Source organism: Rhinopithecus roxellana, chromosome 4, assembly GCF_007565055.1.
Source record: "Rhinopithecus roxellana isolate Shanxi Qingling chromosome 4, ASM756505v1, whole genome shotgun sequence".
In the NCBI taxonomy this organism is placed as follows: Eukaryota; Metazoa; Chordata; class Mammalia; order Primates; family Cercopithecidae; genus Rhinopithecus; species Rhinopithecus roxellana.
This window is the reverse complement of record NC_044552.1, coordinates 45,605,889-45,624,161: the sequence shown is the minus strand read 5'-3', so window position 1 is coordinate 45,624,161 and position 18,273 is coordinate 45,605,889. Positions and strand designations below refer to the sequence as shown.

At 35.3% G+C, this 18,273-nt stretch overlaps 1 protein-coding gene across 3 annotated transcripts in view; it reads right to left on the bottom strand.

Moving 5' to 3' along the window:
- The window catches only part of KHDRBS2 (KH RNA binding domain containing, signal transduction associated 2), a 627,085-nt gene that overhangs the window by 9,033 nt on the left and 599,779 nt on the right, over positions 1-18,273 (bottom strand). For all 3 annotated transcript variants that reach the window (XR_004056854.1, XM_030928982.1, XM_030928983.1), the window contains one exon: positions 8,611-8,669. Coding sequence is in view for 2 of the 3 variants with exons in the window: in XM_030928982.1 (XP_030784842.1) it covers positions 8,611-8,669 (59 nt within the window). In the remaining variant the exon portion in view is untranslated. The remainder of the gene's footprint in view (positions 1-8,610; positions 8,670-18,273) is intronic.

Genomic DNA, 18,273 nt, shown 5'->3' with positions numbered 1-18,273 from the left:
TGTCCCTGGTTACGGGGAGGTAAGCTCTAAATCTTAAAATTTCCCTAGTGATTGGAGTGTCTTTGTTATTCATGGTGAGCCCCTTCAACCACACCTTATAGTTTATACTAAGAAGATGATTCAAGATGGCAATGGTCATGCCTGGAAGACTAACCATAATATTAGAGAGTTGGGGCTTTGGCCTATGTGATAGCAGCCCAACCTGAGGAGTGGAGAAGGCTGGATATTGATATGATTTAATCCATCATGTCTATAAAATGAAACTATAATAAAATGTCTGGACACTGAGACTCCTGTGAGCTTCCCTGGTTAGCAATACTTTTATATTTTATTACATAGTGACGTGCCAGGAGGGTAATGTGGCTCAGCAGCTGTCAGAACCTTTATGTTTGGGATCCTCTCAGACTTTGCTCTTGCCTTATGTGTCTCTCTCTTTGACTGGTTTTGATTTGTACCCTTCTGCTCTGATAAAACTATAATTGTAAGTATAGCACTTTCCTTGGTCCTTTGAGTTGTTCTGAAAAATTATTAAACTTGAGAAGACAGTGGGAACTCCTGAATTTGTAGCCAGCCGGTCAGAAGCGAGAGTAGCCTGGAGTCCCCCAAACTTGTGAGTGATGTATGAAGTAGATTTTCGTGGAAATTTTGTGGAAAACTGTGCCCTTACTTTGCAAAGTTTGGCCTATCTATGGGCATCCCCTTTGTCTCTTTGCTTGCTCTCTTCAGTCTTCTCAGAAGCCTAAATCTTAGCTCTTGGCCCATGATTGAACCTATCTGTGCCAGAACTTCTGGATGCCAAAATCCCCTTGAGTTATCTGTCTATTATGGGCTGCTGCACTCCCCTGAGTCTGAGGGAGCTTCTCCTGGGATCTTCCTGGACAATTGCAAGCTTCAGAGAGACTGATCTAACTATTTTAGTTGTTGTCTTTGTTCGTTTATTTTCTGGCATATCTTGTTACCCACTGAACTAAAGGTTTGATAAGGTACCAGTACGGTTAAGACATTTGTTCAATACAAGAAGACACCGATTGTAAGTCATATATACATGTATATATACAGATATACATAGATACATATATATTTGCAGTGTTGGGAAGAATCCCTGTAATTCAAACTCCTTGGGGGTGGTGATGGTGTTTTTAAAATGCCTATTCTGTTTTAGTTCAGAGCATTTAACAATATTCTATTCCAAAATATTTAGCAAAAATGCCGTCATTCAATAAGTTATGATGTTTGATAAATCAAGTGTAGCACATTTATTTTAGACCAATGTATTTAGTCTTTTTTTTTCTTTTATCCATGCTCTCTTTTAATAAACATAAAAAATCTCCTCAAATTCTGGAAATTCTGTAAAGATTTTCTAAGGTGGCATATCCCAGGATATATTTTTTTTTCTTAGCTGACATACTTCCATGTGGGCAAAATTTTTTCCCCAGGTTTATATTTTGTATTCTGTACTTTGTGTTTTATAAACAATTCATTTTTCCTACATTCTACATATAAATCTATATCATCTTGAATATACTTTCTTGTACATGATCTGTTCATCCCAAGAGTTCGACAATAAGTCACTCTCCCATCCCTCTTAGCCAAAATGATTGTGCCATTAACTCAGCAGAAAAGAAAGTGATCAAAAAAAATAAAAACACCTTTCCTATGGCTTGTGTTATTGTCTCAACAAGAGCGTTGTGGACTGTAATTTTTTGTTGACTCTATCTGTTGGGTAAATTTTTTTAAAAAGTCAAGGTTGAGATTTAACTGTTCAACACACAATTGTTCCAAAAGGTAGTTACTTACGTTTATTACTACTTAAACTTACAGTTTTCATAAAGTGGACTTAAAATATCAGGTGCTCTAACACAATGTTTGATTACAAAATACCCAGTGTTATAAAAGGAGCCTGCATATAAGTTGTGTATCACCTTCAAGAATGCAAATGACTGGCACAGTATGGCCATTCATCTTTTCAGTAGTCATGAGAAGCAGATACTGATGGGGAAAAAAAAGGGCTTCAAGTATAATTTGGTTTTATTACTGTGAGAGAACTTATAAAGATAGTTATCAAAAAATGGATATTACAAATTAAGATCACAGGATCCTTCTAATGTGCCCCCGTGCATGTGGCTATCTAAAACTTATTCTCAACCTTAGCTTACAGTAGAACCACCCATGAAGCTTTTAAATAATTCTGATGGCTAGTTCTCATCTCCAAAGGTTGTGACAGATCCAGTCTGGGGTGGAAACTGAAAGTTGGTATTTTTTTTCAAAGTTCAACAGGTGATCCTAAAATGTGTAATCACAGTTAATAATCTCTGAAACACTCTAAAGCAGGTTTTTGTCTCACCTAAAACTGTTGGATTAAGGAGTGCATTATTCAAAACAAAATTGAAACTGTAAATACTTTGAACGTAAAATAAGCAATATAAGCAGTGACGTAGTGGTGCACTGCTCTTTTTCATTGTTTCTTGCCTAGGCAACATGCTCTGCATTTGTTACCAAGGCTAATTGGATTAGATATCAATCTAATGATAACCACTGAAATAGCAAAAAGGGAAAGCTAATTTTAAAATTAATTTCACAAATGGATTTTAAAATACTTTAGAAGCATTATTTCACTAGGCCTTCTTCCTTTTAATTACAAATAAAGTTTAAAAATCTATATGAAAAGTAAAGCACAGTGATATTTTTCCCCATAACCTATTATGTAATAACTTTAATACATCTCAGAAAAAATAAATTATTTGCATATATTATTTTTAAATGACTGATAAATTATTGCCAAATTAAGAAATCTCATTTCCATTTCTAAGTCAATTTTCCAAAATTTATATTCTATTTACTATTAAAAACAGTCTTTGTTCTTGAATTAAATGGCTGGCACAACTGCCAGTTAGTTTCATTTTCCTTTGCCGTTTTCACAGATTAATCAATGCAGGGCTCATTTTCACACTGGGAAAATAATAAGTCCAGCTCCTCAACACAAAATGAATACATTTGTCTTCCACAATTGACTTGAAGTGAGGCACTCAAATGCCCTAGAATATGGCACAAAATTTCTTTTTGCTTTCATTCATTTCAAGATAGTGTATTAATATTATCCTCCTTGCTTCCACACAGCTGTCATCTAAAACGCCACTAAAGAATGGATGCATAATTAGCTCTTCAGTTCATACATTAAATACATTTTAATAAATAGCTCTTTTCTCAGAGAAAAGAATATTGGTGTCCATTCTTAGCTATCAGTCTCAGAGAGAACTTAGAGGGTATTTCTTATGTGAAGCATTGCTTAGCTAAGCTAATGTAGGCACTGTATTTAAAATACAGCCTTAATGAATTATTAGCCATTCTGACTCATCTGAAACAATCATAGTGATTCTGATAAATTAAGAAATATTTTTAAAATGCAGAAACTGATTTGGAATTCCTGTAAGTCAAATATTCATGCTCCAAAAACAAATTCAAGTTATCAGAAATGTAATATCTAAATGTTAATAGTAACCAATTTAAAATCAATTAAATATTTAATGAATACCAATGCATTAAACATTAATATTTATAATGAACAAGATAATTATATTTTAATAAAATTCATTCATGATTTTAATATTTAAATGTTATATTTACATTATGAGCAAGATAGTTTAATACTTAATATTAAATTATCTGCAAATATCCTGAATAATTTAACTGTGATAAAACCTAAAATAATACATTATTTTCTGAAAGTCAACATATTTATTATTTTAGTGACAAAATATAGGCCCCAAAGAGACAAATACAATTTCAGTTTTCATACACAAAACATAATGTATGAAGATTCAGAATGAAGTGTCCCACTGAAGGACTGAATTTTTATTTCTGTGGGCTTATTTCACATCATTTCTAAATGAGAAGCTCCATCTCTGAGTCTTTGGAATGCAGAACCCTGTCATTTGGGAGAGCATTCCTTCTTCCCCTCCCAGTGCCTTCACTTGACCTCACAGTTCTTCCTGCCAATGTGAGCTGGAAAGAAAGGTGCCTGGGACAGCTGACTCTGAGACTCCTCACATAACTCTCCAAGTCGAGGGGGTTGCCAGGAAACTAAACATTGAGGCTACTAGTTTTGTAAAAATGCAGACATTCCATTGGAATTTAGTATCAGTACCCATGATACAACCACAATGTAACAGAGAGGAGTTACTGATTCAGATCGGAAGTAAATGAATAGCTGGAGATATGAGATTTACATTTTAGAATAGCCATTTGTGTACACACAAAGACTGTGTACCATTGATTAGAGATAAGGTATAAATAGGTAATAGTTAATATATAAAGTATGAACAGTTAATAAAAACAATCAATCAATATTTGACTTGTGTGGGTCCTCAAATCACTGCTCATCATCTGTATTTACATTGTATCATCTGCCTATTTGGATATTTTATTATAAGCAACTTATCACCAACTACCTAATACCTAATATCATACTACATGATACCTGATGCCACAATCTGAGTGCACATAATGCATATTAATTTAATTGGGCTGCAAGGTTATAGTGTTGAGCTCTTACTATTCCTTGTCCTCTTACTTTGTCCTTGCTCTATTGCCTTTATTATTACAATTATTACAAGAAGATTCTCAAAATTCAAATCTCATGACCATATGGATCTATAGCAAGTACTTTATTTTTTGGTTATGGAAAAAGAGGAATGAAATTTAGTTAGTAAAATAGGTAAATACACATTATTAGGTAAAAATTGCTGCCTAATTAATATTTTCCTTATTATGTTCAGACAGTCAAATCCCTTTCTACATTTTCCCTATTACTTTATTGTGAAGAATTTATTGACTACTTTCTATATGCAGAAAATTTCTGGTTGGTAAGTGGTAATTTGGCCCAGAATGAAATTTAGTGCTTATGGGTAGTTAGTTCTCCTAAAGTAAAGTGGATCACTTCTTTCTAGACTTTGCTAGAGCAGGAGAACCAGACTACAAAGAAAGTACAATATAAGACGTGGGATTATAGAGGTGAGCCCTGGCCCTCCAGACCATAGCCCTTGCATCTCCATTAACAGGCTTGAGAAGCAAGTTTGTATTTACACACTTTTTCCAATAGCATTACATAGTATTGACATTTCAAAATGTAAATAATTCAGAAATAGAAATCTCATCTCTTATCACCAGATATCATCAAATTTATCCTTTCCATTTATCTCAGTGCATGTAATTCTGTAAAGCTCATGAGCATGATTTTCCTCAAATTGATGTATCAAGTGTAAAAAATGATTGTATTTTGCAAGTAAAAGTTCGATTTTTCCAGAAACGACTACTTACAAATAAGAATATGCCTTCTCATCAGAACGTAAGTTTCAAGAGATTGTTCACTACAATATCTCCAAGATTGAGATCAATGGCTTACATGTGTTAGCCATTAAGTAAATATCTGTTAAATGAGTAATGTTCTCTCATCTTGTATAAAATTATTACATACAATGGTTTAAAATCTGGTGCAGTTTTTTTTTTTTTTTTTTTTTTTTGAGACGGAGTCTGGCGCTGTCACCCAGGCTGGAGTGCTGTGGCCGGATCTCAGCTCACTGCAAGCTCCGCCTCCCGGGTTCACGCCATTCTCCTGCCTCAGCCTCCCGAGTAGCTGGGACTACAGGCGCCGCCACCTCGCCCGGCTAGTTTTTTGTAGTTTTTAGTAGAGATGGGGTTTCACCGTGTTAGCCAGGATGGTCTCGATCTCCTGACCTCGTGATCCGCCCGTCTCGGCCTCCCAGCAGTTTTTTATCTGTAGGTGTAAGTTTCTCAACATTAAATATCAGAAACCAAGGAAGGACAATGTCCACCTTGTATATCATCATATTCTCAGAGACTAGCAATATCTATATGCAAATTTTCAATGAATTAAAGAAAGGCCCAGTTTGTGTCTTACTCATTGATCATCCTGAGTAACCAATTGTACACGGCATGTGGCCTGATTCCTATATGATCAAGAATGTGCTTGGAACAATAGAAATATAAGTATTGCTGTGTTGAACTCCAAGAGTGCTGCAGGGCAGATGTGGAATCTCTAAAATGCTAGGCAATCTTACACCTCAGCCTGGCTGGTCCCCTGCTGCGGCTTTGGAGACAGCCTAGGATTTGGATGCTAGTGTTTTTATCAAACACCATCTGATGCCTTTGATCCCTTCCTTCCAATGAGTGGAAATTATATAAGGAACAAAACCAAAGCTGTACTTCTTATGGCAGCTTTCCAACTGAGCCAGAACTGTGCAGACTTGTTCATCACGTATATTTCTGTGAAATACTTTCTGAAATTATGTTAATTTGTTTTGGAAAAGAGTTCTAGCTATATAACAGCAAAAGATTAGGTTAATTTGATTAGTGTTAGAGAAACTTGGATTTGGGAGTGGGCCTGGTGCTCATTTTGGATTATTTACTTTTTTTCCTGAATAATAGTATAAAAGATATCCTTCCCCTTAAAATAGTGAAATAGCAAGTGATAGCATTTTGAGAAATCCAAATTTAGGAAGGAAGATTTAGGATTTAGGAAGGAAGCTGAACGACTTTCCTTTAAACAAACTCAGGTTTAAAGTACGACATCCTGTTCTTTTGACCAAGTCTACTGAACCCTGCTCCCGCCTCCTGACAAAATCAACAAACAAACAAACTGCCAAATAATCAGACACACTTGAATTCACATTCTTGTTCTGTCACTGGCAAATTGTTGAACTGAGGCAAGGTACTCGATGCTCTGAGTCTTAGTTTCTCACCTGAAAAATGCAGATGACAATATGAGTATGCATCCCAAAGCCTTATCTGTTTCCCATCCTTCTCTAGAGGATTCTAATGGGGATTAGAGTATACAAATAGATAGATGTATAATGTCTATAAGGATTACTTCTGCAATTGCTAATCCTCATTATAAAATGCTTAGTACAGAGCCATAATAGGTACTTCATGTGTGGTAGCAGCAATTAATAGTATTTCAACCACTGATGAGAATATCAGAACAGAAGCTGAGCTTCACAGCCATACTCTCACATTGACTTCACCTTTGTTGTTCAGTTTCCTCATAAAAATGGGTATAAAGATACTTTATCTCCTCACTTACTCCATGACCGTAGTCATAGTATTTCAATTTATTTTAAAGAAATAAATACAAAATATCTGTAACTAATTATCCCATGATTGGTTGGTGGTGGTGGCTTATTTTTCTCCTCCTATTTCTGGGCTAGGCCTTGTGTTAGTTTATGACTGGTTTTAAGGAAGATATTCTTCTTCCTTTTCTCTTGACATCAGCACTTGCCTTTCCCAGCATCATATGAAGCCCCAAACATAGCAACAACCATTGTCTCCTTTATTTTTCCCCATAGAGAGGAATAAAATGAACATGGTATTATTTAATTTATTTATTTTTGTTAGAGACAGGGTCTCACTCTGTTGCCTAGACTGGAGTGCAGTGGCTATTTGCAGGCATGATTATTGAACAATTATAGCTTCAAACTTTTGGGCTGAAGCAATCCTCCTGCCTCAGTCTCTGGAGTAGCTAGGACTATAGTCATGCACCAATGCCAAGCAGCCTTGGTATTATTTTAATAAAAATTCAAGACTATAAATATTTATATGAGTGTCATTTTTTAAGGTGGGGAGCTAGTGATGCTATTTATTTATTTATTTATTATTTATTTATTTATTTATTTATTGAGACTGAGTCACGCTCTGTTGCCAGGCTGGAGTGCAGTGGCACAATCTCGGCTCACTGCAACCTCCGACTCCCTGGTTCAAGCTATTTTCCTGTCTCAGTCTCCCGAGTAGCTGGGATGACAGGCATGCACCACAATGCCCAGCTAATTTGTTTTGCATTTTTAGTAGAGACGAGGTTTCACCATGTTGGCCAAGATGGTCTTGCTCTCCTGATCTCGTGATCTGCCTGCCTCGGACTCCCAAAGTGCTGTGATTGCAGGCGTGAGCCACCGTGCCCGGGTACATATGTATTTTAAAGAATCACAAAGTACGTCTCAAAAATGATGTACTGTATTGATATGTCATAGGAATTCAATAGATCTTAACTGAGTATAATTATGATCAATTTTAAGTGGTATTTTAATTAAGGAATATATTTTTTAAATAAATTAGTTTTATAGACTGACATCCTTATTGACTATCAATTTTTATGAGCCAAGCCTTATTTGGCTATGCATGCTAGAAAAATAATCTGAGAGTTATTTTATAATAACAATTTCTGCCCTTAAAGTTTGTAAATATTTTAAATGTGTATTGCTCTGATGATCTTTTGACAGCAGAAAAGACACAATATTGTTGCCAAATCAATGAGTAGACAATGAACACAGTTAAACATACAAGACACTATTTAGAATGATCACTGTTGCTGTTGAAAATGATTTATGATTGTGATTAATTGCTTTTAAAATTTTGATCAAAATTGATCTGTCTAATTTTCTGGTACTAGCTGTGTAAGTCAAATCTCACTCTGGAATTACATAAATCAATTTAGTCTAAACTTCTGGAAAAACTAGGGGGAGAAAGATGGAAATAATTTTCGAGTTGTCAGTGACTGATGGATGTTCCGATTTCACAGTTTTAGTAAAGAAAAGGTCTTACCGTAGCTGTCATAGGCATCCTCACTTACTCCATGACCGTAGTCATAGTATTCAGGCACACTGCAACAAATTTAGACAGCAATCAATGTTACTGTAACCGGGAAAATCAACCCAGAAACTCATATGGAATTTGAAGGCAAAATGTGTGCTGAGGTAATATTCCAGGAACTTCAAGGCATAAAACACAATCCTAAATAAATCTTCAGTAAGAAAAACACAGGTTATTGACAAGGAGTGCTATGATGTTTTGTAATGCCACCTCAGTATTTCTTTATCTCTATCCTCCAATTTGATAAATCAAATTTCCCCTAAAACACAAGTATAACACTTCAAAATCTGTCAAGAAGAGAGTTATAAAAGGCCTATTTCCAAGAAACAGTGCTCTCTAAGATGACAATCTGGTCAATCATGTATGGCTTTTAATGCTGTTATCTTAAGAAATATGCATCATTTTTTTCACGTTGAAACACTAAACTATATTTATACTCCCCTCTATCCCTTTCACATCATGTCTGTGCACTCCCCAAATATATAAGCTATTTTGTTTCACTCGACATTTTACTAGATGCCTCCACGTTTCAATAACTGTCAACGGTGTTCTTCCTCCATTTCTTACTCAAAGGACACTCTCTCTCCGACCCACTCTGTTACCCCTTTACAATTGTCCTCATTGTTTCCTGCTGCATCCACTTCCCCCTTTAAGGCATGATGCCTACTAGCATTTCAAAGTCTTATGTGTTTCTTATCCATAAAAAGCTCTCCCTCATCCACATAACTCCTTCCAGCAATTATCCCATTTCTTGAAAAGAAGTGACTCTACTCACTCTTTTCACTGACTCTTCTCCATAGGCATTTGAAGACGCTCAATCAGGCTGCCATTCCACTGCTCCACTGAAACAGCTCTTGACAAGATCTTAACATATTCACATTCAATGGCCAAGACTTAGTGTTCATTTTACTTTAGCACCATTTAACACGGTTGATTATTTTGTGATTCTGCAAACACTTCACTTGCTTCTGAGATCTCCTCTTTCATGGGTCTTCAAGTGCACTTCATTTCTTCATTCTTCCCTGTGGTTACCTTCTCATTTTCCCAATCACCTATTCTTGGAGACCACTAGGGCTCAGTTAAATGTTTCTCTTTTCTACTCATACTTACTCCCTAGGCAGTCTCATCTAGTTCCTAATGCTCTATCTAGTAGCAAATTCACTTCGAATTGCAAAATATATCCGGAATCTGAACATGTCTAAACATATCCACAGCTATCACTGAGTTAAAGTTATTACTATCTCGCATTTAAATGAGAATGCTATCCTTCTAAGAGGTTTCTATGCACTGATTGCTCTGTTGCTATTATCTACGTAGTAGTCAAAGTCATTTTTATAGAAATAAGTTAGACTATATTAGCTCTCTACTCAAAAATTCATAAATAGCTTCCCATATTCTTTAGGAGAAAAATAAAAAATTCTTATTTTGCCTACACCAGTTGCCCCCCCCTAGAGTTTCTCAGACCTCATGCTCTAACACTTTCTCCTTGCTCACTCACCTTGCTCAGGGGACATGGGCTCCTAGATGTTCTCTGAACACTACAAACACATTACTATCTCAGGGCTTTTTCATTTGCTGTTTCTCCTACCTGAAACATGCTTTCTCTAAATGTCCAGTTGTCCCTTTCCTCATTCTTTCAGAGCTCACTCAAATGTCACTTATGAGAGGTTTCCCTGATCAATATATTTAGACCAGGGCCCACCCACACCTACCTTGCTTTGGTCACCTTAGCATTCATTGACCACCACCATACATATTATACAAACACACACACAAATACCTGTTTGCTTATTTATTTATTGCCTATTCCCCACTTCTAGAATATAAACTTCTTGGTATAGAAAATTGGTCTCTCATTTATTCATTTGCTCTCGTTGTTCCAAGCAGATTTTCTAGAACAATGGTTTGCACATAACAGCTGCTCAATGAATATTTATAGGACAATAGAATAAATTGCTCATAGGAAGCCCAGACACCATTTAATTGAGTAGCCTAATAAAACCATGTCACAATTTAAAAAGAATAACATGTAAAAGTGAAAATTAATTTAATTTAATTATTGGGCTAATTCATATATTTTTAGTCTTACTGAGGGATCTATAAATATTCATGATACATTATATTTTCCTTCAAATACACTTCTTGGTTTAAAGTTAGCTATCAATCATTGTCCCCCTATATAAATCTTAATTTATAAGTTATGTCAAGGTTAGTAATTCATTTTAAGTATATAAAAGTGTATCAAGACAATGGGTGAATATCAAAAACCTAATTGTGTAAGGGCTGAGGGTAGGGGATAGATGTCAAAGGGTTAGGATGGAAGGAACGACAGAAGGGCCTAAAATTAGATGTTCTCTGAATGTGGTTATTATTATCCTGCAAAGCAATTCCATAGGTCTCATTATTTTAAGTATTTTTGATTTTATTGATAGTAAAGAAAGAGAAAAAAAAAAGAAAAGCAAAGTCTATATATCAGAGATAAAAAGAGGGGCAGAGAAAACTTTGGTCAACCTTATCTTCCTTGGAGGCAATTTATAATGCATGAACTTCAATATAAGTGTAAAGAATCTGAAAAAATGATTGCCTAGCTCAGCCCTCACTGCCCAACATGTTTACATTCAAACTGTCTAAAAAATTATGCTAATGTGTTCTCTACATCCTTCTAATGACTGGAGATTGTAGAAGGCTAATGGCATTGCGTGGAATCTGGATGCGTATCTCTTCTTTCACTTACTTGACATGATAGAAATGATGTAACCCAACTCAGAGTCCTCATATAGGTATAGCAAATTCCTGAGAATTGTTAAATTGATTCCTTAAACGATTAAGAGGTGAACTTCATAAGAAAATGATTTAACAACCAGCAGTCCCACTTATAACAACATAGAGGAAAATGCTGGCATTGAGGGAAGCTTCTCCTTCCCTTGTCATCATCAATACATTTTCTGCGAGTAAGCCCCTGATCATGTTCCCCAAAGTGTGCTGTGTGAAGACCAGTAGCACTATAACAGCATTGCGTGGCATTAATATGTTTCTCAGTTTTTATTTTAATTGTTAAGATAAGAGAGAGAAAAAGAGCAGCAGTGGGAGAGAATATAAGGAAGCACAGTTATTGTCTATCATAAGTGATACATACACAGCAAGAGGGAATTTGAACTTTCAGAACTCTAAACAAGGGAGAACAGAACATACAAGATATTTGTAAAATAATGGAAGATAATGGAAAATGACGTATAATAATCAAAATGGACTCTGCCACAGTCTATACCTTAGATTATTAAAATATAACTTCTCATTTCTTCCACAGATAAATGTTTACTTGGACAAATGGCTGCACTAATAGTGAATACAACCTTTCAGCTAGATGTGCCCTCATGACTAAGTTAGGACACATGGGACGTGTGCAGAGATGGGAGTGGAAATCAACATCCTTTCCCATTTAAGAATAATCTCCTCATCCTGGGCTTGTGCACCTTTACCTTCTCAGTTGGTAGAAGGCATTCAAAGTGATGATCTAGTATCTACAATGCAAATAAAGACAATGCTTTAAGAAGTCATGAGTTGCAACACGGGAGATACCTCTGCCTCTAAAAGATCACATGGAGCAGTCTTTACACTACTGCTTGCCTCGGGGATTGTTAAGAGAAAAATACATTTTAAAAATATTATTTGAGTCACTGAATTTTGAGCCTCTGTTACAATAGAGTGGATGAACATAGAAATAACTATGTAGAAATGTGGAATTACCATTTAAATCTCAAACTATAGAGCATTAGCTTAGTAGGAGGGTGGAGGGTGCAAAGAAAAAACACTTTAGGGTGGGAAACTTATGGCCCTTGTTATACCATTGCCAGTGACAACTTGGAAAGCAGGCTATGGACCTGGATGCACATTGCTAGAGAAAAATGTTGAACAAAGCCCAACTATTGGTGATCCTTGTTACTTTTTGGAAAGGTTTACAAATTATAAGAGTTCAAATAAGAATGGTCATTTTATAAGATGATATAAAAGTGAATAGAACTTTACTAAGAGAGGCTATCGTTTTCTGATTTATGTGTTAGTTCTATAATTTAAATTGATAGAAGGTTCAAAACTTTGAGGCTTAACAGGGTACAGTGAAGTTAGTTGCTTCTCTATTTCAATAGCAAGAGATAATATATGTTGCTCAAAGATGTCCTCACATCTTCCCGTTGGACTTTGCTACCATATATGATCCCTAGAACAATCCTCAGGCTTCCAAACATACACCAGAAGAAAGCATGCTGCAAAAATTGTGAAGTTCCCAAGGAGGGCATACTCTACTGGATTAAGATACGGCCATGGATAAGTTCATTTATCCACTGGGATAAAGAAAATCCTTCCAGGATATCTGACTTGACTCCCCGAAAGGAGAACTGAGGTTGCCAGCTCTCAAAAAACAAAACAAAACATTTCACTGCTGTTTCTAGGTGTCTTTACCTCTTGGCAGGATTTTGCAACTGTTATTGCTCACTGAGTCTTATGTGTTTTCTTCTGTTTTTCTCATGATAGCTTCTATTGCAGTTATTCTGTTCCCCTTTGACCACTTAATATTGAGTGTTTTGTATGGGGACGAAGGTTGAGAATAAGAAAGACAATCTATCATTTTCAGGTTGCCAAATTGTAAAGAACTACATCAATACTTAATGTCGAGATCTGCATATTTTCCAGAGGTCCTGGATTTTGGACTGGTTGCAATAATTGGAATGAAACTTAGATTTTCTTTGTTGGGAAGAAAGTAGGTACTTTTTTTTTAATAGAAAGAAAGATATTCACTCACATGTGGATGACCACAGCATTGGGCTATAGAAGACTTCTCGTTTTTCCCCTCTATAACCAATTCATCCCTTATTCCATAAGAGATACTGATCAGCTCAAAACTACATTTTCTAGTCTCGTTTACCTTTGAGCGTCTATGTGCAGAGTGATGTTACTAATTTTTTATGACTTGCTTATCCTCTATTTCCTTTCAGTTTTCATGTAACTGGCTGGAAATGGCAATGACTAGAGTCACTTTGGACTCATGTTAATGATGGCTTCTCACTAGCCTGGATCCATGAATGATGCTATGGAGCAGAGCCCACCTACCTGCCCTAGCCTATTACGTAGGAGAGATAAACTTTTCTACTGTTTGAGCCACTGCATTGTGAGACCTCCTTATTATGGAAACTTAGTCCATATCCCAAAATAATATAGTTGGCAATTAACACAATCCCTTGGAGACTAACAGACATTCAGTAAAATTTGCTGAATGAATGAATAAATTATTGAATTTTAAAGACTGAAGTTAGAGATCATTGTATTTGAACATGAATAATCTTAGAGCATTTTGAAGGAAATTTCTTTATAGAATTTTGTGTATGCTTCAGAAGGGATGTCTACTTATATTGACAGCAATTGGAACAGTAAAACAAAAACAACTGATTTCTTTTTTGATAAAAATAAAATTCAAATTAAAAGTAATATATTAATCTGCTATTGACTCCTGCCTCATTTACTCCACTTATTTACATACTAATTTATTTCATTATTTTTAATGTCTAAGGTCTAGAAGTCAAAAAGCCAAAATGGTGTGTAGAACTTTACTAATAATTAGATATATTTTGAGTCAATGCAGCTAACATGATATATCTTGATTTCAAGTATGTGCCATTTCCAAGAAAAATTATATCTGCTATAACCACCAAAGTAATTAAGTTCCAAATCACTGATAATTGCCATAATTTTAATTAACAACTCCATAATTGTAACAGTGTGTTTAGAAACCTTAATCACTGTATTTCTAGAATATAGAGTAATAGTGAATTAAAAATTAAATAACCAGGTTGTATTTATATCGAATTCATTTGTACATTTATTCCTATTTCAACATGATTAAAGAACATGATAAATGAAACAAATGTAATAAAAATAGCAGCCTTCTGAAATAATGAAAAGAAGTATAGAGTTGACTTTTGCTAGTCAATGTCACACATTTTAAAAATTCATTTTGTTATTTTATTGCACATATTTATGGTATAAACACAATCTTTTGATATACAAGGTGAAATGGTTACTATAATCAAGCCAATTAACCTATGTTAAAAATATTATGAAACAACAAATGAAAATCACATGTGAAAGATATATAACTATCTAACTATTTTTAGCATTTAAGGGGGTGTTCTTAAATTTTGTTCTCATCAGCATTTACATGGAAACCTTATTATATTGTGCAATTATACTGTATTGATAGAGATATTAGTCAAGCAAAGATAAATTTTCAGCCAGGTCTCCATCCTCAAATTGCAAATTGATAGTGCCTTTATTTTTATATCCACTTATGTTTCTATCAAATTCTTCTATTAAGCTTCCTAAAGCTCCATGAAAGGCTATCTAAAAAACATTAAAGCTACTGTGTAGATGAATGAGTATAACACACATGTAGATATATCCACTCTCACCACCAACCACAACCCCCTCTTAATGTCATTCAGGGTATTCACTAAACACTGCTAGATTGAAGGAATGGGAAACCCCTCACAAAATAGCTCAAGACTCCACAACTTCCATCCACATCTCAATACTGTTGTATTATATGCTAATTATGATTATTATACTGAATCTTCCCTTGGAGGAGAAAATCTATTATCCCCAGTACTGAAGGTGAAGTTAACCAACAGTTCACCTTCATGCCTATGGTGGGAAACCTATACCTATGGAATGCTTATGTTGGAAAACCTACTTGCAGGTAGGTTTTAAAGACGATTTTCATTTGTCTGTTCCTTCTAGAGAAAGTCCTACCTTCCCATAGAAACTAGCTGCATGTGTTTCTCCCACCTTCACCTATCCCAACACATTCTTTCATTTTCATCATCCCTAACCATACGAAGTAATAGTATAATGACCACAAAACAAAAACAAATGGCTAGTAGCCACATATAGATACATTCAGTCTATTTTGTAAAACACTAAACATCAAATAAACGGGGCTGAAAGGGGCTTCATGGAAATTAGTCTAATAGAAAAGCCATTAAACAAGTGTTAAGGAGTGCCTCATTCATTCTTTTTGTTGTTGCTGTTGTTCATCATATATGGAAACCCTAAAAATAAGTAGAAATTTCCTGAGTAAGATGGAATGAAGAAGCCTTATGGTAACGGGTCAGCACCAGCCAAGTCCCAGAGGTAAGAAAAAGTGTGCCATCAGCAGCTACTTCGCTGGAGTGACCACGTGTCAGTATTAGGGAGAGAGGGGCTCAATATTCAATCTCGAGACACATACAGGGACCAAATCTTGAAGGACCTTGTCTTAACATGGTAAGCAGCTTGGATTTTTATATTAAGATCCATTGAAGACCATGAAGGATTTAAGAGGGAAGCATGATTATATTTTGGCTTAAACAGGTCACTCTGCGGGCAGTGTCTTTCTTTTTTGATGCTGTATCATCAACACCTGGCACATTATTCAATACATAGTAGATGCTCTACAAATATTTATTGTGTAAATAAATGTATAAGCAAATCATTGTAGTATGAATAATTTTCACAATTGATCTCTGCTTTGTGTTTTTACACCTATATTTCCTTTGTATCCATGAACTTGGATTTTTTTGTTAAATTAAAACGTGAGAAAATCGACATATTAAGATAAATGATTTGTGAACACCATTTATAATATCTCGGGTCATTAGATGCTACATTTAGGATCCACCATTAAAACTGCTAAATGCATTTTTTTACAACTTTGCAGGATAATTCTGGGCTAACTTCAATCATCAACTCAAAAGCATTTTGAAAGGTTTGTAAAATCTGATATTTTGGAGGCCCAAATTCAAATGCATAGGTTATTAAGAAGCAGGATTTGCTTAATTCTCTTTTTGCCAAAATTTTAATAACATCTGCAGTGAAAGACAGAGCCTACATCCATTATATGCTAATTCCTAATTGATTTAAATCTTTCCTACTCCCTACCCCTCTACCATCTGATTTCTACAGTCAAGAATTTTAAAGTAAGAGAGGGCCTTAAACAACAAATTAAGTAATCTGTCTCTTTAACATTCTTCTACTTCTTATCCCCTCCAAGAAAAAACAATAACCACAAAAATATATCTTTAATACTTCCCTGGCACTTGGTACACACCAAACAGTGTTAAGAACTTTATACAACCTTTCTTATTTAATTGCCACAATTTTTGAGTGATAGTATCAGCCCAAGACCAGAAAAGAAAATTTATTTTTAGCTAATTAAGTTACTTGTCCTAAACTAATCCAACTTTGCAATTCATCTAGTCCATTATATGCATCTAAAACAGTCACTCTCATCTGTATTTGCACAATACTAGACAAAAAATGGGTAACTATTTATAGTATGATCTTGAGCTGATTGAGATTAGGAATATTAGATGAGCTGTGAGCTCCCCTCTACATTTACCTGTCCTGCTCTTCCTTCTCAGAAAAATTTCAGCTACCATCAAGAACAAGGGCTTGTCCCAAGCACACATGCTTCTCAACATCCCCTTTCAATTTTTTCCTCCTCTGGGAAGCTTTCTCAGATACCCAATAACCCTGTAATGCTATACACCTCCCACAAATAGCATGGTATTGTTGAAAATCCATCTTTATATGTGCAATTATTTGCTTATCTGTCTTCCCTACTAAAATGTGATTTTCATGAGCTCAGGCCTATTTGTATCATCACTGTATTCCCAGGGGGCAACTCAGTGCCTGACACAGTAAATGGAATATTGGCCAAATGAATAAACTGAAGTATTGGAACTTCTGTGCTTTATATTCATTCCAACTCTAAACAGCTACCTTCTAACCTGCAATCACCATCCAACAAATCATTGCATCACCGTTGATCACCACCCAGTCCTCCCTGTGTACTCTCCCTTTCACTACACATTCTATTTCGGGACCCTCATGCTATCTTATGCCACTGATCAATCACCTTAGCATTCAGTTCTATTTGGAACAAGCTACAGAATTTCCTTTACCACTTTCCTTGACTCTTCTATGACTTAACTTCAATAAGAGGCAACTGTCTGACTATATTCAAGAAATGTGTGGGAGAACCTAAAGGTTTTGAGAAGTTTGTATCCAGAAAAGTAGATCTGGCTATTAGACAGCTCCTAAGTGATAAGGAAAAGATGCTATTCACCTGGAGAGGATAAGACATGGGCTGGGAGATTTAGATAAGAAGCCTGGAAACTATGCCAGGTAATGAGGCTTGGGTTTAAGGTATGGAAATTTGAGATCATTCTCTTTTACTACTTCTCTTGGGATTGAGGACCAAAGCCTTTGCTTTCTATTTACCTAGACAATTGTGATCACATAAAAATCATTACATAATTCAACAAGTATTTGGAGTACCAGTACTATTCTGGGAATATAAAGTGGAAAAGATATATTAACATACCACTTAGATATGCTGGAATAAAATATACAAATGTTGCAAGGTATGCATGAACAGAATAATATTGTGAATGTTTTCAACCTACTTTATCTCAGTTTATGTGACAAAATTTATTTATAACCTATCATGTGCCAGACACTATTCTAAGTGTTAGGAAATATAGCAGTGAACAAAATAGGCAAAGATATTTGCCCTCATGGAGT